The sequence below is a fragment of the Rana temporaria genome, chromosome 7, assembly GCF_905171775.1.
Source record: "Rana temporaria chromosome 7, aRanTem1.1, whole genome shotgun sequence".
NCBI lineage: Eukaryota > Metazoa > Chordata > Amphibia > Anura > Ranidae > Rana > Rana temporaria.
The window spans coordinates 98,478,134-98,503,446 of record NC_053495.1 but is presented as its reverse complement, the minus strand read 5'-3'; the positions used below and the strand labels follow the sequence as shown (position 1 = coordinate 98,503,446).

Sequence of the window (25,313 nt, the reverse complement as noted above, 5' to 3'; positions counted from 1 at the left end):
CACACCATCCCCTATGGTGAATCATGGTGGTGGCATCATAATGTTGTGTGGATGCTTTTCTTCAGCAGGGACAGGGAAGCTGGTCAGAGTTGATGGGAAGATGGATGGAGCCAAATACAGGGCAATCTTAGAAGAAAACCTGTTAGAGTCTGCAAAAAAAACTTGAAACTGGGGCATAGGTTCACCTTACAAAAAAGGAGAAAGAAAGGCGCACCAGCCTCGTGTACTACCATATGACAATTTATTAAATAAAAATGATATTAAAAACTACTCACAAACAAATGGTGATAAAAGGCTTGTCTCAAACGATAAAGTAAAAATCGTTTGAGACAAGCCTTTTATCACCATTTGTTTGTGAGTAGTTTTTAATATCATTTTTATTTAATAAATTGTCAAATGGTAGTACACAAGGTTGGTGCGCCTTTCTTTCTCCTTTTTTGTTTCCTGCCAGGATTTCCCCATCCATGAAGGGCAGCAAGGCTTGTGTTACCATGACTTTTTGACTTTTGAGGAAATCTGCACGCAGACTATAGACTAAGTGTTGAACATCCCACCCGTGCGCAGGAGTTTGTGTTCCGTTGTCTGTATATCACAGAGGTTCACCTTCCAGCAGGACAACAACCCTAAACATACAGCCAGAGCTACAATGGAATGGTTAAGATAAAAGCATATTTATGTGTTAGAATGGCCCAGTCAAAGTCCAGACATAAATCCATTTGAGAATCTGTGGCAAGACTTCAAAATTGCTGTTCACAGAGGCTCTTCGTCCAATCCAACAGAGCTTGAGCTATTTTGCAAAGAATAATGGACAAACATTTAATGTATATGTGCAAAACTGTTAGAGAAATACCCCAAAAGACTTGCAGCTGTAAGTGCACCGAAAGGTGGCTCTACAAAGTATTGACTCAGGGGGGCTGAATTCAAATGCACACCACACTTTTCAGGTATTTGTAAAAAATGTTGAAAACCATTTATAATTTTCCTTCCACTTTACAATCATGTGCCACTTTGTGTTGGTCTACACATAAAATCCCAATAAATACATTTATATTTTTGGCTCTAGCATGACAAAATGTAGAAAATTTGAAGGGGTATGAATACTTTTTCAAGGCACTGTATGTGAAAAAAAGTCAAAGTCAAAGTCAAATATCTACACAATACCCTAAAAAAAGCAAAGGATAAAAACAAAAAAAAAAAAAAATTTCAACCCAATTGCAGCCTTAAAGTGACCTTCAGTTATTTAAGCAATTTTCAGCAGTTGATTCAATCACTTACTAAATATGCAACTTTTTTATTGTTTAATCCTTGCCCAGTTCAAGCGGGTGCCATGACACTGCCCCAGGTTTCATGTTTCAGTATGGCTCCTTTCTCTTGTAGCATCCTATGGAGCCATCTTGCAGGAATTTAGAGTTGTATCTCCCTACACTATGTGCATAAATAGAAACGCCCAGCACTTTAGCATAGAATGGTAAGGCACTCCCCTGCTCCTCCCTCCTCCCTTCTCCAAGCTAACACACTGATTGCAGTCTGCAGTTTCCACTGCTAACTCTTTTTTGTGGAGACTGGAAGTTCCGAGAAGCAGCATTGGGAGAAAAGGAGCCAGCAGTAAGAATTTTAACAATAGTTTAGTGGAGAATGTTTGCTTTGTTGTGCTCAATATATTAAGCTAAAAATGCAGAGGTTTTTAATACTACCTTAACCCTCGTACTACCAGAGCCATTTTTTTTGCATTTTTTTTGCACATGTTTAAAAATTATTTTAGGCCTAAAAACCCCAAAACATTTTCTATTCTTTGAAAGCAGACACTCTGAAGAATAAAATGGTGGATAGTCCCAATTTTGTATGTTACACAATATTAGCACAATGGTTTATCATGCGTAAAATGTCAGTAAATGTATATTAAAGTTAGTTTTATAGCACACAAATGTAATATATTACCCAATTGTAGGTAAAATATAAAAGATGAAGGGGGTTATTTACTAAAGTCAAATCCACTTTGCACTACAAGTGCAAACTACAGGTACAAAGTGCACTTGAAATTGCACTGAGCGTGCACTTGGAAGTGAAGTTGCTGTAGATCCAAAGGGGGACATGCAAGGAAAATAAAAAACAGCATTTTAGCTTGCACATCATTGGATGATAAAATCTGCACAGCTTCCCCTCATTTCAGATCTACCCCTCAGATTTACAGCGACTGCACTTCCAAGTGCACTTGTAGTTTGCACTTGTAGTGCAAAGTGGATTTGCCTTTTGTAAATAACCCCCAAAGTGTCAAATATGTATATACCCACCATGTCAAGCCTTAAAATGGCAACAAACTTTGGGACCTTAAATTTTCCATAGGTGGCACTTTTCAAAGCTTCTACAGATCATCAGTATAGAGTTAATCATAAATAATGGTCCTCCAATTATTGCTCGCTCCGGCAAGATGTTACATGTGCAGTGCCAGTGATGTTTTCGTATGTAGGCACCTCTGAAGTGTGAGGCCTTGTAGGCAGCCTACACAGTCCAAAATCTAAGAATAGGATGTTGCATTGGGGTTGATTTACTAAAGGCAAATATACAGTGCACTCTGCAAGGGCATCTGCCCCAGAGCTTAGTAAATTAGCAGGAGCTCTGCTGACTTCCATCATCCAATTATGTGCAAATCATTTTTTTTCCTTGCATGTGAATAGATATTCTTTGCAAAGTGGAGCTTTACCACATTTATTAAGCTCTGGAGCAACTCTGGGATCAACCCCATTGTATGTTACCTCAAAGGGTCTACTGTTTATTTGGATGAAGAGGTCATAGAAAACAGCTTTACTGATCCATCCTAATTGGATTTGAGTGTGTGCACATTGTGAAATGCTGTACAGATCTCATTGTGGAATGAGCAGAATACTGCATGTCTAGGTGATATCTAATGTGATGAGACCTTTAGCCTAGGTTCACACTGCTGCGAATTCAAAATCGCGGTAAAATGAGCGATTTTACCGCGATTTCGAAATATACTTTTTGAAATCGCAGATGCGGCGTCACACTGATTAGGACAGTGCCATTGCCGACAATTGCCGCCGATTTGAGATGCGATTTGACATGTCAAATCGCATCTCAAATCGTTCCAAATCGTACCCAGTGTGAACCAGGGCTAACTGACATTTTTCTTAGTGTTGGACTTGGGATGCAATTGTAGCAGGTACTTCTCCAGACTGATCTAAACTATTAGGGCACAGCTGTCTGCTGCAGCAGCGTGGGCTTTTCACCCTCATTTCTCTCTTCACACACAGATTCTCAGAACTCCTTGTTTGTAAACTCCCTATTGGAGGTTGTCTGAAAACTCTGTATTATAGCAAATGACTGTGGGGGAGGAGATAAAAAGCCAGAAGAACTTTTTGCCTGCACCCCATCAGGAGAGGATCTCCTGCACTATGTGTGTGTGGAATCGCGGCCTACCAAGGGGCACACAGCCTGCAACTCCAGCCCAGAGGAACAGGTTGTTCATGCAGCTCCAGCCCAGAGGAACAGACTGTCCATGCTAAAGAAGGACACCCTGCAACAGCTCAGGGACTGAATGCTAGGGTGACCACATTTCCAAACTACTATTCAGGGACACCCTCCCTTCCCAAAAGTCGGCTTGTACTGTAACAAATCACAGCACAGTGATTGGACACATGAGGCGGGATTTATGATTTCTCCAATCACAAGCAGGGGGCAGGGATTGTGCTCCTCAAGGCTTTCCTGGCCAGCACAAGCACTGTCAGTGAGTAAAGCGTGATGTGGTGGCCTTTTTTGGAGGCATCAGATTGGCCCGGGGGGGGGGGGGGGGGGGATGTGTCAGTTTTATTCCGGGACAATGCCTGGGACAGACCTACAAAATGCGGGACAGTCCCGGGCAATCCGGGACACGTGGTCACCCTACTGAATGCCACACACCTGCATCTAAGATCAATCGATCGCCCAGGGGAGGACCGCTGACTGTGTACAGGATTTGGTGAGAGGGCTTTGCCCAGGAACCTTTAATGCTTTTCATAGAATACCACATCCAAATATTGCCACAGAGTTCCTAGATTGCCGGTGAAGATAATAAAACACAAAGCTTTGTCTCCAGGACATTACAGGGGACACACCGCGGGTATTGAGATCATTTCACTGGGTGTGTACTAGAAGCATCGTAGGCTGACCTGGGGTTCCCCTTTATTCACAGCATCCCACACACACCAAAAGTTATTGGGGAGTCTATTTAATCTCTACAGTCTGACTGTTTTCTTTAAACTGTTTCAACCAAGTCTTAGGTACTTACACAGGTCCTGGCTGACTAATGTTAACCTGAATTTTACTTTTCTTCAAGTAAACTACATGAAGAACTGTGTTGTGTATTCCTGCTAAGTTATTCCATTAATCACATTGCTAGGTGTACCAGAGGGGCTGGGACATTTTTTTAGGGTTGAAAGGCAGAGTAACGGACTGAACAAACAAAAGCAGCTCCCTCTGGGGTTTGCTACACAATAAATTGGATGACAAAGGAAATAACATTGCTTCCAATTGTGCGTTTTCTCAACAATGCAGCACAGCTGCGATACAACTTTGGAATGAGTCTTGTACTACTTTAGTGGGATTATGGCATCATTTGGCCCAAAGGAATATGTAAACTATATCCAAAATACATCCAAATCTGTAATAAAGTCGCACTACATTATCGCACTGCAAATCGAGTCAAAAATTCATCAAGGTAGTGTAAATCGAGCCTAATGCCACACAACCGTTTTTCGCGATGTAAAAAATGGGCATTAAAAATTTCGAACACGTTGTAAAAAATGGTCGTGTGTGGGCTTTAACGATGTGAAAAAAAAGCGTATGCTCAGAAGCAAGTTATGAGAAGGGAGCGCTCGTTCTGGTAAAACTAGCGTTAGTAATGGAGATAGCACATTCATCATGCTGTAACAGACTGAAAAGCGCGAAGACTGAAAAGCGCGAATCAGCAAAAGCAGCCCCAAGGGTGGGGCCATCCGAATGGAAATTTCCCTTTATAGTGCCGTCGTACATGTTGTACGTCACCTCGCTTTGCTAGAGCATTTTTTTTTCACGATCGTGTGTAGGCAAGGCCGTTTTTTCTAGACCATTAAAAACGTCATTTTTTACAACCCGAAAAACGGTCGCGTGTACGTGTAGGGTTGCCACCTCATCCCTTTAAACCCGAACACATATTAATTACACAGGTTCTGTGGCTGATTAAGGTGGTAATTAACCACTTCCCGACCGCCTCATGTAGATATATACGTCGGCAGAATGGCACGGACAGGCACATCAACGTACCTGTACGTGCCTGCTTAAACGTGGGTCGGGGGTCCGATCGGGACCCCCCCCCGCTACATGCGGCGGTCGGATCCCCTCGGGGAGCGATCCGGGACGACGGCGCGGCTATTCGTTTATAGCCGCTCCGTCGCGATCGCTCCCCGGAGCTGAAGAACGGGGAGAGCCGTATGTAAACACGGCTTCCCCGTGCTTCACTGTGGCGGCGTATCGATCGAGTGATCCCTTATATAAGGGAGACTCGATCGATGACGTCAGTCCTACAGCCACACCCCCCTACAGTTGTAAACACACACAAAGTGAACACTAACTCCTACAGCGCCCCCTGTGGTTAACTCCCAAACTGCAACTGTCATTTTCACAATAAACAATGCAATTTAAATGCATTTTTTGCTGTGAAAATGACAGTGGTCCCAAAAATGTGTCAAAATTGTCCGAAGTGTGCGCCATAATGTCGCAGTCACGAAAAAATCGCTGATCGCCGCCATTAGTAATAAAAAAAAAAATTAATAAAAATGCAATAAAACTATCCCCTATTTTGTAAACGCTATAAATTTTGCGCAAACCAATCGATAAACGCTTATTGCGATTTTTTTTACCAAAAATAGGTAAACGAAAACGTATCGGCCTAAACTGAGGAAAAATAATTTTTTAGATATGTTTTTTTGGGGGATATTTATTATAGCAAAAAGTAAAAAATATTGCATTTTTTTCAAAATTGTCGCTCTATTTTTGTTTATAGCGCAAAAAATAAAAACCGCAGAGGTGATCAAATACCACCAAAAGAAAGCTCTATTTGTGGGGAAAAAAGGACGCCAATTTTGTTTGGGAGCCACGTGGCACGACCGCGCAATTGTCTGTTAAAGCGACGCAGTGCCGAATTGTAAAAACCCCTTGGGTCATTTAGCTGCATATTGGTCCGGTCCTTAAGTGGTTAAACTCACTTGGTGCCTTTCCTGCATTAAATTAGACTCAGAACCTGTGTAATTCATGTGTGTTCGGGTTTAAAGGGATGAGGTGGCAACCCTACGTGGCATTAGAATACTATCTCCAGCTTGCCATTTCCAACTATCTAGCAACTTCTGTTCAACCACAGTGGTCATACATTGATCGAAATTTGTCCAATCCCTGCTGAACCGGCTTGAATTTCAATTCATGCATGGCCAGCTTTAGTCTATAAAACCCTGAAAAACAATAAAACTGAATAATTTCTCCCAGATGTGCTACTCTCCTGACTGGTTCATTACGAGCAAAAGACACTCAGAAAGTATGCTAATTTTGAATATTTCAAATCTACCAAAAGGTAGTTAGGCAATATCTCCCATCATGAAGGTCAGAACTGAAATACGTTCATTGAGGCTGCATTCACACCTGAACGCGGCGTATGTTACCGCGATTTGTCGCGACAAATTGCAGCGTTTTGTCCCGCGATTTGCCGCGACAAAACGCTGCGGTTTTTAAGCCTAACATACGCCGGAGGGGTGATTAACATTGTCGGCTATGCCGAATGCCAAAAACCGCCTGAAAAAAAGGTCCGGGACTTGTTTTGAGCTTCAGGCGTACTACGTTTCGGCGTTCGGCGTGGAGATGTGAACAGCTGACAATGTTAAATCACCCCTCCAGCGTATTGCAGGCTGCAATAGCGTTGCGCTACAGGCGACAATACGCCTAGGTGTGAATGGAGCCTTAGTCATGTAAGAAAATGTAACATATAATCACCACATTTGCATAGTAGAGAAAATTGGGACTGGATTTAGGTGAACTGTGACATGTTATAAAGATGGTAACATTTTAGATGTTATCATTTAGTATTTCTTACCAGACTGGAAGGTGATTTCACTAAACATCATCCAGGAATCTGCAAAATAGTACTGGCACTTAATTGCCCTTGCCATGCGATTGTGCAGTTGCACAGTGACATATCGAGCGCTAGGGTTGGCATCGTCCAGTATCAGGACAGATAAGACAGAATTGGCTTCCCACTCATTGGCCTCAGATCTGAAAAAGCACTGTACCTCCCTAAAGACCTTTACACCTTTTGAGAACATGTTGTTACAGTGGACCTGCATAGAAAGAAATTCATATTTTTATTTATTTTACATAAACATATTTAAAACAATGAAACATGCTAATTTAAAAAGAAAAGGGAATGTAAAAATTATAGTAAAGCATTTCAAACAATCTAAATTCATTTTCACTATGCCAAGTTCAATAAACTCACATTTGCCCATATGCTTAGAAATTCTGCAGTTTAGACACGCCCCAGCGGTTGATTTACTAAAGGCAAATCCACTTTGCATTACAAACAGGGCCGTCTTTACCGCAGGGCAAATGGGGCAGGTGCCCTGGGCCCTGTCACTGTTGGGGGCCCAAAGCAACCCCCTTAAAAAAAAAAAAAAAAAAATTTTTTTTTTTTTTTTTTTTTTTTTTAGGGGTCCGGAGGCCCCCAGGGGCCCGGAGGACCCCAGGGCCCCAGATGGCAACCCCCCCCCTTTTTTTTTTTTTTTAAATAATAAAAAAAATTATATATTTTTATTAAAGGGACAATTTTTTAATATATTTTTATTTTATTTTTTATTAAAGGGCCAATTTTTTTTAGAGGTCTGGGGGTCCCCAGGGGCCCATAGTTCCCCAGGGCCCCGGATGACAACCCCCTTTTTTTAATAAAAAAAAATCGTTTATATATATTTATTATTATTATTATTATTATTATTATTATAGGACCCAGAGGTCCCCAGGGCCCCGGATGGCAACCCCCCTTTTTTTTTATAAAAAATATTTTTTTTATATATTTTATTTCTATATATATATATATATATATATATATATATATATATATATATATATATATATATATATATATATATATATATATATATTTTTTTTATTTTTTTATTAAAGGGCTCAGAGGTCCCCATGTGGCAAACACCCTTTATCTTTTTTTATAAATGTTTATTTTTTTATTTTTGTTTATATATTTGTTTTATTTATTTTTAATTTAAGGGCCCAGAGGTCCCCAGGGCCCTGGATGGCAACCCCCCCTTTTTTTTTTATAAATGTTTCTTTATATATATTTTTTATTAAAGGGCCCAGAGGTCCCGGATGGCAACCCCCTTTTTTTTGTAATTTATTTTTTATTAAAAAAAAAATATTAAAGGGCCCAGAGGTCCCCAGGGCCCCAGATGGCAACCCCCTTTTTAAAATATATTTTATATATATATATTTTATTTCTTTTTTTCTTTTTATTAAAGGGCCCAGAGGTCCCCAGATGGCTACACCCCTTTTTTATATATATTTTTCTTTATTTCTTTCTTTATTTCTTTTTTTGTAAAGGACCCCCGCTTCTAAATTTGCGGCAGCCCCCCCCCCTGCTTCTCAATTTCAGGCGGCAGCACCCCCCATCCCGGTTCTCTGCTCCAGGGGGCCCATGCCTGAAGCTGTGTAAGTGGCCCCATAATTCCTGATGGCGTCCCTGCCTCCCGTTAAGCCCCTGTGCTGCCCACAAATCAGGCTGAAAATCATCAGCGGCACGCAGCCAGTGACAGTACTGCTTCCCTTCCCAGTGTTTTAAAATGTACAGCACCCCTGACTTCCCTTTAGACACGCACTTCTCCCTTCCTGCCACTGGGTGCTGCTTGTATATAAAAGTGAATTAGAATGTGATTTTATAACATCCCCAGTTTGCTCTTCCTGAGGCTGACTTCTTCATGTCCTGCTCCTCAAGGTATGTCACTGTTTGCTAATCTATATTGTAAATTGAAGTTTTCTGTAGAGTGTGCCCAAAGTCTTTATAATATTTGATGATTCACTGCAGGTCTGGTCAGTGTTTTAAAAAGTTCCTCTATTTTACACACATGGCATGGCATGGGGTCACAGCACCGTCTGTCCATTCTGCTTTAGCACCATGGGACCCCATGCCATGCCATGTGTAAAATAGAGGAACTCTTTAAATCACAGACCAGACCTGCAGTCCAGGCTGAGTAAAGCCTCAGAGTACATGACATTACTGTCTGTATTTAACTGCTTGATGGGCTTATTTTGGGCCTGGCTGGTTCACATGTATGTGTTTTGGCGGCCCACATTTGCGCAGGCACAGCAGCCCATTCGCCATGCCTGCGTTTCCTGCAAAGAAAAGCGCATGCCTCATGTAATAGGCTGCGCGCCTATGCCCATCAAGCACTGAAATACAGCACTGTCTGTCCATTCTGCTGTCTGCTGTGACTTATCTGCAGTTCCCGCACTGTCAAACTTGCTGCATTTTTAGATGTTTAGGTCACGCTTTTAAAAACACCGTGCGTTTGTGTGTGCAAGAACTGCAGGTAAGTAGCATGGTGCAAAAGCAGAATGGATTTCAAGGCAACTGTATTTTTAAAATGCTGAATGCACCTTTTTTCTGCAGGAAACAAAGGCATGGCAGCCCATTCAAATCAATGGGCTGCTGTACCTGCACAAATAAGGACCGCCAAAACATACATGTGAACCAGCCAGGCCCAAAATAAGCTGGAGGGGGGCCCAAAAAAAATGTTTGCCCTGGGCCCATACCATATTAAAGACGGCCCTGATTACAAATGCACTGAAAGTCGCTGTAGATCTGAGGGACATGCAAGGAAAATAAAAAACAGAATTTTTGCATGTACATGATTGGATGATAGAAATCAGCAAATCAGCAAATCAGCAAATCAGCAGATTTTCCCCTCAGATCTACGGCAACTGCACTTCCAATGGGAACTTGCAGTGCAAAGTCGATTTACCCTTAGGGGTTGAATTACAAAAGGCAAATAGACTGTGAATTTTGTAAATGCAGTTGCACTCTGAAAGTGCAGTTGCTCCAGAGCTTAGTAAATGAGGGAAAGCTCTGCTGACTTTTGTCATTTATTTATGTGCATGCAAAAATGCTGTTTTTTTTAATTACCTATTTTTTTTGTTTATTTGCCTTAGAGCGGAGGTTCCATTACAAAAAATAATAAAATAAAAGTCAGCAGCTACTAACACTGGAGCTGCTGACTTTTAATAAGGACACTTACCTGTCCTAGCCGCCAGCGATGTCAGTCCCCGCCGTGGCCGATCCTCGATCCTGGCAGCTCCAAGCGCCGCCATCCACAGTAAGGGAAACAGGCAGTGAAGCCGTACGGCTTCACTGCCTGTTTCCTACTGCGCATGCTCGAGCAGCGCAGCGCTTTGTGAATGGGCCGGCTGCTTTCTGGGACACATACAGTTCCCAGAATGCAGCGCGCCCCATTCACAAGAAGACACCGAGTGTAGGAGGAGGAAGAGAATCCGCCGCGGAGGATGAAGAGGCAGATTCGCCACTTTCGCATAGCAACAGCTACTAATTTAGGGTAAGTAAAACATTTTTTTTTTTTTTTTTTTAGATTATTGGTGGAATTTTTTTTTTCAGGTGGAACCTCCACTTTAACTACTTCAATACCAGGGCAGCACTTACACCCCCTTCCAGCCCAAGCCAATTTCCAGCTTTCTGCACTGTCGCTGTTTTTTTTTTTTTTTTTAAATATTTTTATTGGAGATTTTTAAACACATTAAACATCACATTTTAGACAAGACTAGACACAGACAGCTCAACATCGTACGACTCTCAAGGAGAGGCAGTTGGTACAACAGAGGGATAACATCATCTATCGTGCAAACATGTTAATAGGCTGGTACCTGCAGTGAACGGCATACACATAGGGGGGGAGGATGGGGAAAGGGAGGTGTCACATCTCAGAACCTTCAACCCGCAGTCTCGGATTCCTCCACCCAGACCCGCCATATCTTATCAAATTTCTGCTGGGCAGCCACGATTGGCATACGTGTCTTTATATAACGGAAGGCTGGCGTTCACCAGTCGCCGCCACTGCACTAAGGATGGGGGCGAGGGTTTCTTCCAATGCATAGCTATGTTCTTGCGGGCGTAAAAAAGCAGCAGGCTTACTAGGGTACGTCTGGCCGAGGTTCGGACAACATTCTCTATTATGCCCAGGAGGCATACCTCCATAGTGAAAGGTAGTGATGTTCCAGCAATCTTGTTGGTCAGTTCCAGCACAGCCTCCCAATAGTGCATCACCTCTGGGCATCGCCAGAAAATATGGGAGAAGTCACCCGGGGAGGCGCCGCAGCGCCAGCACTTCTGTGAGTGTGAAGGGTTCATCTTGTGTAACCTGTAGGGGGTGAAGTATGCCCTATGCACTATTTTGTATTGGACCAGTCTATCGCGAACAGACACCAACGTAGTGAAGGGAAGGTCCCATATGTCATCCCAGTCGTCTGTATCTAGCGTGGGAATGTCAATTTGCCACCTGGCTCGCAGCCCGTCAAGGGGAGGGAGGGACACAAAGAGTAGGTAGGAGTATAGGTGTGATGTGGGCTTCACGCAACAATCGAATCTGAGTGTCCTCTCCAGCTCCGACTGGGCCACGATACAGGAGGACAAAGGAAACTGCGCCGAAAAAGCGTGTGATAGTTGGAGGTACCTGAAATAATAGTGAGTGGGCAGGTTGAACTCAGACGAGTGCTCGGCGAAGGACTTCAACGCGTTCCGCGACACAATATGGGAGACCAGTTTCACGCCGTGCTTCGACCACGCGAGGGGATCTAACAACCTGTAAAGATGGTTCAAGGTAGGGTTTTTCCAGATCGGGGCGTTAGGTGAAATTTCAGTGGGCTTACATTTTTCGATGGCTAGGCCGGTCCGCCACGCCCTCAGGGTGGTAAGCATGGAAGGAGTGAGAGAGTATGGCGCATGGGGGCCCCGAAACAGCAAGAGCTGGAGGGCCTCCAACGAGCCAACCACCGATGCCTCGAGAGCAGTGGAAGTGTTGGTACCATCCGGCCGCAACCACCAGGCCGCCGTTACCAGCTGGGCGGCGAGGTAGTACTTGTAGCAATCAGGAAATGCCATCCCACCCTGCGTTCGCGGCCTCATTAAGGTAGATAGTTTGTACCTCGGCGGAGAGGACCCCCAGATAAAGGAAGAAAAGAGTTGATTCAGTTTAGTAAAAAAGGACCTAGGCACCCACTGCGGCGAGTGACGGAAAAGATAAAGAAGTTTGGGAACTATTTTCATTTTAAGAAGGTTCACCCTCCCCCATACCGATAGAGGGAGGTTGCCCCAGGCTTTGAACTTGGATTGGGCGTCCACCAGAACCGGAAAGAGATTAAGGGGACAAAGTCAGAAGCCGAGGTAGAGATATATACTCCCAAATATTTAAACGTGTCCACCCAGCAAAGGGGGTTATCAGGGGGGGATGTGGATCTGGCCGCCTGGTCTATCGGGAACAGGAGAGATTAGGACCAGTTCACTTTGAGTCCAGTGACCGGGGCGAAGGTGTCCAGAACAGACAAAGCGCCCTGCAGAGAGGGGCCTGCATCATTCAGGAAAAGCAACATATCGTCGGCGTATAAGGCCACCCTCTCCTCTAGCATACCCACCCTTAGCCCCTTAATGTGGAGAGATGTACGAAGAGCCTCTGCCACAGGTTCGATGGCAAGGGCAAATAGGGCCGGGGAAAGGGGGCAGCCTTGCCTAGTGCCACGAGAAAGCTGAAAGGGGACGGAAACTCCACCACCCAGACGCACCGACGAAGTGGGGGCCTTGTAAATTACCTGTAGCCAAGTTATAAAAAGCAAGGGGAATCCCATCCGACGCAGGGTCTCCCATAGGAAAGGCCACTCGACCGTGTCGAAGGCCTTTTCCACGTCTAATGAGGCCACAGTCCTCGTTCCGGTGTTAAGGTGTTGGGTGTGAATGTTTGTAAAGAGCCTCCTAAGATTAACGTCCGTAGACCTCTTGGGCATGAACCCCGTCTGGTCAGAGTCTATCACCGTGGGCAGCATGGGGTATAGTCTAAGGGCTAGTAACTTAGTAAGCACTTTAAAGTCAGTGTTCAGTAGGGCAATAGGGCGGTAAGATGCACAGGAAGTAGGGTCTTTTGGAGGTTTGTAGATCAGTGTCAAGTGGGCATGGTACATAGAAGCGGGGAGGCTGCCCTCGGCTAGACATGTAGTGTAGAGCTGTGCCAATAAAGGGGCCAGGAGGCCCGCATGAGCTTTATAAAAGTCTAAGGGGAGACCATCCGGTCCGGGCGCTTTGCCCGGTGGGAAGGACCGGATGGCATTCTGAACCTCAAGAGCTGTGAATGGTTGCACTAGGGCTTCCCTCTCCTGGTCGGAGAGCCAGCCCAACGCCAGGGGATCAAGCAGGTCACCTAGTGTCTCAGGCCGGAAGCCCGCGGGCAACCCAGAAGAGTAGAGGGTCCTGTAGAAGTCATTGAAAATCTGCAGTATGTCTCGAGGGGAGGACACAGTTCCCCCTCCCGGAGTCTGAAGGATAGATATGGTCGTGAGAGGCTGGTCGTGTTGGGCCATCATGGCCAGAAACCGGCCATTCCGGTCCCCCTGTTCAAAGGCCCTCTGTCTGCCCTTATGTAGTTCCAGACGCGTCGCTTCAGCTGTGTGCAGGTGTAAGTCACGCTGGGCCGCCATCATCAGATCAAAATGATCCGAAGAGGGGTCAGAGTTATAAGTGGCAGTGCGGTCTGTAACCAGTTTCTCTAAGTCACCCAGCTTCGCCGAATGTTGTTTTTTGACACTAGCTATAGAGGAGATGTATTGCCCCCTTGTATATGCCTTAAAGGTATCCCACACTACGTCCGGGGAGGCCGTACCAGCATTTTTCTCCCAAAATTCTGTCAGTAGGGGGGGTACAATAGTAGTCACGTCAGGGTGAGTGATCCACTGCGCGCCCAGCCTCCAAAGTGCGGCACATCGCGAGGCCGGAGAGCGGAGCACCACCAACAGCGGGCTATGGTCCGACAGACCGCTGGGAAGATAGTCCATCTCCAACACATCCGCTAACAGTGCAGGGTTGGAGAAGGCCAAATCTATCCTGGATGCGGTCTTGTAGGACGCTGAATAACAGGAATATGCGCGCACATCTGGGTGCTTCCACCTCCAGACCTCCTCCAGGCCCACCGCCTGAGCCCAGGCCAATAAATCTGAACATCGTGACTTCGGTGGGGTAGGTCTGTCTAACTCTTGGGACAAGATGGCATTGAAATCCCCCATCACCATAACCCTCCCAGGGCAGAAGGGCGTAATCTTGTCTAGGACATCATATAGTAGGGCTGAGGAGAAGGGAGGGGGGATATACACATTAACAACAATGTACCTCTGCGACCACAGTGTGAAAACAAGTATCACATATTTACCCAGGGGATCCGTACGGACTTCTTCAATGACACAGGGAAAATTCTTATGAACAAGGACTGTCACCCCCCTGGCATATGTAGAATACGTAGCATGTATCGCCCGCTGAACCCAGGGCTTTTTCAAGGTCAGGATCTTGCTGCCCATGAGGTGAGTTTCCTGGAGTAGGATGAGCTGTACAGGGCGTGACTTCAAATATTGGAAGAGGGTGGCACGCTTAAACTTGGAATTAAGTCCCCTGACATTCCAGGAGAGGATAGAGAATGAGTCAGTCGGGCGATCAGCCATTAGGCATAAAGGGTGAAGGGAAGACAGGATACTCATATGAGAACAGCTCGGGACACCTCAGGAACAGCAAGACACCGAGTACACTGCTTGACACATAGGCCAACCTTGCACATTCCATCATCCTTATAGAGTAAAAGACATTGAGCATAACACATACAGTAAACACAGAAAATAACAAATTTCCCAGGCACTGGGTGCCTATCCGACTATGTCCCATACCTCTAGCAACTGCCCGAGGGGTGGGAATAGTTTTTCCCCAAAAAACAGTCAACCGTTAAAGGTGTAAATGGGCCCCTAAACTGGGGACCCTACACAGTATCCGCAGGGCTATCCTCTCACAGCGAGGGTCTGCGGTCAATGTTCATGCCCAGGGAGCCCAAATGGGCCAGGGCGCAATAATAGATCCAAAAACAAGAAACAAAAATAAAATAAAATGAATAAGGGACAAAACAAGCACTGGGGGGGGGGGGGTAGCGGCTCCTGCTCGTCACAGTTCCGTGGAGTCTAAGTGATGCGCCGCCGTGTCCACGCGCTGGGTAACCAGCTCTAAAACATCGGAATGGGCAGATTCCAGGCCTGAGCAGGGCACGGGGGCCGAGGTGCGGGGGGTAAAGACCCCCGTTTCGGAAGGCAGCGGAAGGAGGACAGTCCAGCAAAACGGGGAGGAGAAAGTAAATAAATGAAATAATAAAAAGATGAAACGATGGGGGGAATCGTATCTCAGTTCACAATGTAGAGAGAATACCTCTTGAGGGACACATGCATATTCGCCCCCCTGTAACAGCAGGATTTGGGATCAGGGACGGCATCAGCCATCTTGCAACGGATGGCAATGGTATAGTAAAATAAAAGGAAAAACAAATGTAAAAATTAGTCAGCCCTGACAAAAAAAAAAGGGGGAAAAAACAAGGGGGGGGGGGAGAGCTGATCCCCATCTGAAACCCCGAAGCTGTAGCCCACCAACAAGGATACCATCAAGGTGGGAAGAAGAGGAAGGGGTGACCCAGGGACAATCAGAAAACTGGTCTCGATACTTGCCACGAGGTATGCTCCATCAGCGGGTCTCCAGCCAGGACATAGCCGCCTCCGGATCCGTAAAGAAGCGCGTGCGGTCCCCGTCTATCACCCGCAACTTACTGGGGTACAGCAGGCTGAACTTGAGGCCTTGGTCACGCAGGTTCCTTCTCACCTCAGTGAAAGAGCTGCGTTGGCGTTGCACCTCAGGAGAGTAATCCGGGAAAAGCATGATCCTGGCTCCCTCAAACATCAAATCCCTCTTCTCCCTGGCAGCCGCCAGGATTCGATCTCTGTCACGGTAGTTAAGTAGGCGAAGCAGGAAAGGCCGCGGAGGGGCCCCGGGGACCGGAGGCTTGGGGGGAACCCTGTGTGCCCGTTCAACCACAAACGTAGGTGGCATAGCTGGTAGGCCCAGGAGGGAGATGAGAAAGGTTTCAGTGAACTCCGCAGGCTTGGGGCCTTCCGCCCGCTCCGGGAGGCCCAGGATCCTGATATTGTTTCTCCGGAGCCTATTCTCGGTGTCGATGGACTTCTCCTGAAGGGCTCTTACTTGTAGCTGCAGGGCATGAAGGTCTCTTGAGTCTACCCTGGTAGAATCCTCAAGCTGCGAAATGCGGCCCTCCGCCTCGACGAACCGGGCCCTAAATTTGTCCATGTCATGCCTAATGAGGCTCACATCCGCCACTAGGTGATCGATCTTCACCATCACAGAATCCCGGCCCTCCTTGATGGCTGCCAGGAGTTCAGCATGTGAGGCGGCTTGCGATGCCGACGGATTAGGCAGGGCTGGGAAATCGACGGACATCTCTATAGCTGAAAGCCTCGTGGGTAAGATGGCCGCTGCTGCCCGTGCTCCAGGCGTCGAGGACAAACGGAGCTTACCCGGCGACAGCGGAGGGGCTCTCGGGGTAGCTGGTGCCTTCTTCCGCCCCAGGGTGCCTGTCAAGCGGGTATTGGAAGCAGGAATCTGCGCTGGAAGTCAGTCAGGATGAGGGTCTGCACTGTCGCTGTTTAAATGACAATTGCGCGGTCATGTTACACTGTACCCAAAGAGAATTTTTATCATTTTGTTCCCACAAATAGAGCTTTCTTTTGGTGGTATTTGATCACCTTTGCCAAACAAATAAAAAAAGACCGAAAATGTTGAAAAAATAAAGTTTTCCTTTTGTTTCTGTTATAAAATTTTGTAAATAAGTAAGTTTTCTCCTTCACTGATGGGCACTGATAAGGCGGCACTGACGGGCACTGATAAGGCGGCACCGATGAGGCGGCACCAATAAGGTGGCCCTGATGGGCACTGATATGCGGCACTGATGGGCACTGGTAGACGGGACTGATGGGTGGCACTGATATGCAGCACTGATGGGCATTGATAGGTGGCACTGATGGGCACTAATGGGTGGCACTGGTGGGCACTGATGGGCACTGATAGGTGACACTGATGGGCACTGAAAGGCTGTCAATGATGGGTACTTTTGGGAGGCACTGGGAGGCGGTACTGATGGGCACTGATAGGTGGCACTGCTGGACAATGATACATGGCACTGATTGGCACTGATATGCGGCACTGGTAGGCATTGTAAGTGGGCACTGATTGGCAGTTGCCTGGGCATTGATTGGCAGCTGCCTTGGCACAGATTGGCATTTCCCTGGTGGTCTAGGCGGCATACCTGGTGGTCCAGTGTGGATGGCCATCCCTGGTGCTCTCGGCGGCATGCTCGTGGTCCTGGGCAGGCATCCAAGGGGGGTCTCCCCCTGTCAGGAGAGCAGCCGATCGGCTCTCCTCTACTCGCGTCTATCAGACGCGAGTGAGGAAAAGCCGCTCAACGGCTCTTCCTGTTTTCATCGTGATCAGCCGTGATCGGACGGAGGCTCTTTACGGAGATTGGTGTATCGGTGTGTTAGACTGACACACCGCACCACCGATCGCCGCGATGCGTGCCCCCGCGACACTGTACCCAAATAAAATGTATGTCCTTTTTTCTCCCAAAAATAGAGCTTTCTTTTGGTGGTATTTGATCACCTCTGCGGTTTTCATTTTTTACGCTATAGACAAAAAAATACTGCCAATTTTTGGTTTACAGACCGCCATTCTGTCTCTCTCCCACCGATTGCCGGGTTTCCGCCAGACCCACCGATTGGCTCCTGCTGTGTACAATCACAACAGGAGCGGAGCTCCAGTGGCGTGTGCGTCCGGCCCCAGAGCAGAAGAAAGAAATCACGTACAGTATATGTACATGGGGCGGTCCTTAAAGTGGATGTAAACCCCACATTTTTTTTTATGTCACAATGTAGAGTATAAGATTTCCTATCATCTGTGCCCAGTCTTGCCACACAGAGTTAATCCAGCTCTGAGCAATCCTCTTTTATTGTTCAGTGAAAATGAACAGACTTTCAGATAAAAGTCTGTTCCTCTCTCCTTGCTTTGAGTGACAGGTTATTTACATATCTAGCTTGGACATGTTTATCATATGTTATGTTATGTTTATCATAATATGAGGTGATTCACAGTTCATTGTATATTACCAGGATGTGTTATGTGGGGGAGGGGTGGATTTCTCACTTTTTATACTGTGGATCACCTCATATTATGATAAACATGTCCAAGCTAGATATGTAAATAACCTGTCACTCAAAGCAAGGAGAGAGGAACAGACTTTTTATTTAGGCAGGGTTTTATCTGGAAGTCTGTTAATTTTCACTGAACAATAAAAGAGTGGCACAGATGATAGGAAATCTTATACTCTACATTGTGACATCAAAAAAAAATAAAACATTTTGGGGTTTACATCCACTTTAAGCAGTTAATGTCATGTAATCATAAAAGAAAATGTGGTGAACATTTATTAAGGTGATACAAATACATGGATATGTAAAATTCACAACTATATATCAAATGAATCAATTTTGTAAGGACTCATTTACAAGGGCAACTAAAAAACCTCAGAACAATTGGCACAGTGAATATTCAACATAAATATAACCAGTCTAAATTCAAATGTAATATATACCCTTAATTGCCGCTAAAACATCTTATATCAAATAAAGTCTATAACACATAAAGCATCCAGAACCAGTGTGTTGTGGTAATTACTGTCTTGGAGATTTTCCTATACGCTACGCGTAATCCATATCTTCTGCACTTTAAGCGCCCTTTTAGCTTAATGGTATAATGCATCTTATTATCACTCTGTTTCCTGGATATCCCCAAGTAAACAGACTTGACCACCATGCTTACGTGATTACATTCTCCACTCGACTGCCTCTCCCGAGCACAGCACTTGGTTTTTATTCATTGACAACAAAAGGAATGACAAACAGGAAGTCATGGCCCTAACAGCCAATTGCTTCCTCCATGCGAAATGACATCAGAGGAAATGGCATCACAGGATATGACATCAAAGGAAATGGCATCACAGAAAATGGCATCACAGGATATAACATTCAGCATGGAGCCAATTCAATACTGCTCAGAACCAGTATCTAGTGAGGATCATTCTATTTGTTCTTACAGGCTTGAGAAGATCTGCGGGGACCTTGCTACTGCTGTTGTCAATATACGGTATGAGTATACCAACAAGGCGGATATCAATGTCCTCTTATAAAAGCAGATATGTATCCAAAAAGGATAGCATAGCCACAACAGAGATATAATAGGTTTCTCTCGTTATGCAGACTTTGCTTCTCTAATGTGCATAGACATTTGAAGGCAAGAAATCCAGTGCATTGCGCTTGATACTTACAAACTGACAAACGTCCACAAACACAGAGAATTTGTCTCCAAACCCATGAGAAGGTTTTCATACTGACAGTTTTACCGCTGGTCCCGATTCAACCCAAGTACACTCTGCTAGTGCGCTCTTCGATTAAATCAGTCACAGGGAGACACATGACAATCTATAAAACACACATCCTAGAATAAAATGTCCACACGAGTCCACATAATAATATTTCCACAACAATTACTAATATCTTCCAATCAACTAAATGCTGCTCAAGCTCACCTCACAATGCCACTAATAAAATCATGTCTAATATAGGAAAACTCTGTTCCGCACATGTTACTCCTAGACAACCGGAAATTTGGTTTTCATACGCAAATTCAACAGACACTATCCTAATTGACCTTCTCATGAAATGGCAACTTTTCCCTGCTGTTTCTCATCTCCGCGTATGACAGTGATGGCCATATGTTTATGGAATTTCATATATCTCAGAAAAGTCAAATCTGAATTAGAACTGTGATTATTTCTGAAAATATATTTGAAGTGTGAGGGACATGCCCTCCTAGACATTTATCACAGAATATTTTTCCCCATTGGAGATTTCCACTTTACTGCTGTTCAGATAAAAAATTTAAGTTATGGTGATAATGGTCATCAGAACAGAGGATAGTAAATCTTCCTAACAAACGCAGACAGTAATAAAAACCTAAAAGGGTTGTAACCCTACCACAATAACCAAAAATCTAAATAATGAAACATTTCAAACCTTTTTGTGACTGAGGGTAAAACAAATTTCAGTGCCTGAATACAATTTAGCAACTTTGACATGCATTAGTAAAGCTGTGCATATCATCGCAAATACTTTATGTATCCAGGTGGATTGTACCTTGTTTATTTTGGAGGAAAACGGGCATTCTTTTGGTGGTAAATGGTAATTGATATCTCCTGATTTTATTTCTATTATCAAAGGAAAACTGGTCCAAAATGATAAAAAAAAGTTTTCCTTAAATGAGTCTGTATATTTCTTGCTATTACCATAACTTACCACCAAAGAACAACCCAAATAAAATTCCCCTGCTCCTGACAATCACAGCGATACCACATATGTGTCCTTAATTTGTTGTTTGTACCTGTAGTAAACTGTGGTACAGCACTTATGCCCCTTACACACGATCACTTTTTGTGATGAAATAAAATGACATTTTTAAAAAAGTAATTTAAAATGATCGTGTGTGGGTTAAACATCGTTTTACGTCTTCCGAAAAACGACCAAAAAAAAAATTAGAACATGCTTCAATTTTTTATGTCATTTTTGAAAATGTCATTTTTTGTGTTGTAAAAAATGATCGTGTGTGGGCTAAAACGACGTTTTAAACCCGCACATGCCAAGAAGCAAGTTATGAGACGGGAGGTAAAACTACCATTCATAATGGAGTAAGCACATTCATGACGCTGTAACAGACAAAAAAGTACAAATCGTCTTTTACTAACAAGTAACCAGCTAAAAGCAGCCTCAAGGCGAATAGAACTTCCCCTTTAGAGTGCTGTCGCTTTGTTCATCATTTTTCAAAAACAATGGTGTGTGGGCAACATCATTTTTAATGATGAAGTCGTTTTTTATCATGATGAAAAAATTATTATTTTTTTCAAGACAAAAAGTGATCATGTGTACGGGGCATTAGAGGTTACCAGAGCATATATGGTCTTTAATGGCACTGGAAGCATGAAATCTGTAGTGCAAGAGACTTGTTTCAGCAACACTGCTGGAAAAAAAAGCTCACATGAAATGGCATTGCCAGTGCATTAGAAAGGTGGATTGTTGTGGAAACAGCATAACAAACTAACTTTAATATTATATATTATTTTAACCAAACATTAATCCAGTTTGACTTTACAAACCTTCATTGTTGTAAAATTTCTCATTCTGTCAAATTCAAACATTATTTCCACATATCCATTGGGGAAAGTTTCATTGCTCCACCCTACGTAGTCATATCCAGGCCACATATGATATTCATGAGTCAAAGTAAAGTCATCAAGACCAGAAACGCCATCAGTCAGCTGGCCAAGTCCTTCCATCATGCTGACATAAAAACAAAAACAGAATAAATATAATCACTTACTATATAGCAAGTCTTTTATATACTATATGTTAAACCCATTACTGCAGTGATTCACAATTTTTTTTTTATCCAAGGAGATTTTTATTTACCGTATATACTTAAGTATAAGCCGAGTGTTTCAGCACATTTTTTTTCTGCTGAAAATGCCCCCCTCGACTTATACTCGAGTCACCTTTTTGCGCCTGATCTCCCGGACTTTGGGGACCCAGTACCGGCTGGCACACATGTAGCCCCACTCTTCCTCTACAAGTATGCAAAGTTTGTTGTCCGGGGGACCTACGGCCGGGGAGCATCGATTTTTCAAACCTGGGCACCCCTTCCATAGACTCCCATGTTAAACGGTCATTTCTCCGGTAAATTTGGGGACCCGGTACACGCCAGTCATAGGTCTCCTGGACCCGACACACATGTAGCCCTATTTCTCCTCTACAAGTGTGCAAAGGTTGTTTTCTGGGGGACCTACGGCTGGGGAGCACAGATTTTTCAAATCTTGGCACCCCTTCCATAGACTCCCATGTTAAACATCAGTCTAGTCATAGTGAGGCATGGAAACAGTGATGCATGGGCATAGTGAGGCATAGAAACAGTGAGGCATGAGAACAGTGAGGCATGGACACAGTGAGGCATGGACACAGTGAGGCATGGACACAGTGAGGCATGGACACAGTGAGGCATGCACATGGACACAGTGAGGCAAAGTGAGGCACAGTGAAGCATGCAGATGGACACCCTAGGCTTATACTCTAGGCAATACGTTTTGCCATTTTTTTGTGGTAAAATTAGGTGCCTCGGCTTATATTCGGGTCGGCTTATACTCGAGTATATACGGTAACCAAATCTTTTACTCTCCACCTAGGGTTATAACTATTTAATGTTTGGCATAATGAATGTTATATACGCTACTAATCTGCATGTCTGCTTCACCAAAATGTATTTGATAAATATTCAATACAATCATTAAAGAATTCATTGTAACTTATTTGTGTTTTTTTATATTTTGTATCCCCATATCAATTTATAAACAGATAGTACTTAAGTTTTTTTTTAATTTATTTATCGTCAATTTACGCAGTGCTTTTTTTCTTTTAAACTTAAAATCTCTATTTTCTCCTTCTCTAGAACATTCTAAAATTATTCAAACTCTCTTAAAGCATAACCTCACTTTCTCAATTAACATTTTAATCCTTTAGCATTAGTGAATAGATAGGAAAGCATATCATATTTACTTTTTTTTTTTATTACATTTCTATTTCTTCAGTTACTTCCTGATTTCCAGGCTTAGGCACATTATGTCATACATCCCAGGAGTTTTCGGAGGGGGGGGGGGGGGCGTAAGAGGCGTTTTCTAAGCACACCCTCCTGCATGCATGCCTGAGCTAAGGACATATGGATTCCAGGAAGTAAGTGCCACATTAATTATTTGCTCTTACTAAACATGACCACTGCCAGAAATGCTAGGGGTGTTTATTAAAGTTATTTCTCAGCAAAATAAACCATGGAGACATGAAAATATGGATGGGTGTGTTTTATTTGAGTGTTAAAAAATACTTATTATGTATGCCAATAAAAGTCTTTAAAGAAAAAAATTAATTAAATTGTGTTTTTTGTTTTATGGTGCTCAGACGTAGTCTAGTTTCATTTTAAATATTTACTTGTCTTTCTCATCCAAATTCTATTTCTCATCTTTCGTAAATCTTTCCCAATCTTTCTTATCAAAATTGTATTTATTCTTGGTTCATTCTTCTAACTAATAATTGATTTTTCCTCCATAACTAACATTACACCATTTTTCATGTATTCATGAAAAGTGAGAGTGCTCTTTTGTGCAATAAACACAAAACAAGTAATATTATTGGCCACTGACATTATAGTCCTCAATCTTTTAGAGCTTCTTTTTGACCAGCCCATTGTCATCTGTTGAGGAGATCATGTATGCCCTTTTTTGTTGAACATCAGATGACATCATCAAGTAAACATGTGTATGATGTCTATGACATCATTGAGGCAGGCTGCGTCTACATGCAAAATGGTGTTAAAAATTCCCAGTACTTCAGTTACTCAAATAATTGTTCCTTTATAGTCAATGGAGCTAATTATGGAATGGCATTATTGTGTATTTACCATCATTCCATAGTTATCGAATTGAGTTACCGCATTTATCTAAGTATAACACACACTTATTTAGAAGCTTTGATTTACAATGAGAGTGACACAGAAGGAGTGGTATATGAGAAGGGGCAGACAGTGACGTTTTCTCAACTTTAGAGTATTCGGGCAGCGCTATCCAAGGAGACAGGGCATCTCCTGGGAGTGCAGGGGGGGCTTTTTAACCTCCCTGGCGGTATGATTCTGTCAGAAAAAAGGTGCTGAAAGCGGTACCATTATTTGCAAGGAAATTTGGCGTTTTATATTGTAGGTCTGTCATTTTTAGAAATAACTCACTTAAATCTGTCCAAACAAGATTCTAATAGGCATCCCGGGTATGACATTTTTTTAAAAACAAAATTATAAATTATAATATAATAAATAATTATAAATAATTATAACAAATAATAATATAATTATAATAAAAATTATTCAATAATGTAATCAAATTAAAATCACTGAAATTTGCTCAGTTGCAGAATTGTTGCTGTCATTATTTTTTTTTTTTTTATGACGAATTTCCCCACAAATCGCTATCGCACAATTCTGCAAGTGATTATAATTTATTATCGCTGTTTTTTAGCTGATCTAAAACTATTTTTGACATAAAGGGACACTTTTGGTTGCTATGGACAATCTACAGTTTGCAGGGAGAAAGAAACGTTTTTATTATATAAAATGACATGCATGACACAGGACAGACCACTAGGGACAGGGGGGGTGTGTTTTTTTTACATACAGTACTGTAATCTATAAGATTACAGTATACTGTATGTAAGGTGTTTGTTTACTTTTTTGAATTTGGCGCCGTTCTCCGTCCCCGTGCGTCGTAACGTCGCAGGGAACGGAGATCGGCGTCACACGGAAGCACTATGTGAATCGAGCGAGGTCCCGCTCGCTCACACAGCGCGGTGGCATCGCTGGATCCAGGGACAAGGTAAGTAAAAAGTGCCTGTGGATTCAGCGAGGCGAGCCCGAGACTGACTCGGGGTGACCGATCGTAGCAGGAAAATCAAACCCCGAGTCAGTCTCGGGAAGACCGCCAGGGAGGTTAATGTAAGGGGGCTGTGTGTTGTGCAGGGGGTTGTGTACTATGCAGGGGGCTGTGTGTTGTGCAGGGGGCTGTGTGTTGTGCAGGGGGTCTGTGTATTATGCCAGGGGGCTGTGTACTATTCAGGGGGCTGTGAATTTTTTCCCCTGAAACTTCCCTCTTAAAGTTAAGGTGCATGTTATACGCCGATAAATACGGTATATCTTTTTAGGTTTATATGTTGTAAAATTATACTTCTCAATTTATTAGATATTTATAGATTCCTATATATTTTTAAGAGTTTATATATAAGGTAAACAATCAAAATAATATATAATGGCTGGGTACTTAGAACAGGGTATACACTTTCAGTTAGTGTCTCTAGAAGCCAGTCATGGATTCTTTAGTAAAGCCCTGCAGATGAGGAGGAGAAGGAGGTGGAAATGAGTGACGTCTTTAGAAGAATTCTGAAATTTTAATAACATTCAA

The 25,313-nt window shown here is 43.6% G+C and overlaps 1 protein-coding gene across 2 annotated transcripts in view; it reads right to left on the bottom strand.

The window, feature by feature from the left end:
- DDR2 (discoidin domain receptor tyrosine kinase 2) overlaps positions 1–25,313 on the bottom strand; it is a 211,208-nt gene that overhangs the window by 51,442 nt on the left and 134,453 nt on the right. For both annotated transcript variants that reach the window (XM_040359729.1, XM_040359730.1), the window contains exons 7-8: positions 21,426–21,609; positions 7,112–7,355 (exon numbers count right to left, since the gene is read on the bottom strand). In XM_040359729.1, the coding sequence (XP_040215663.1) occupies positions 7,112–7,355; positions 21,426–21,609 (428 nt within the window). The remainder of the gene's footprint in view (positions 1–7,111; positions 7,356–21,425; positions 21,610–25,313) is intronic.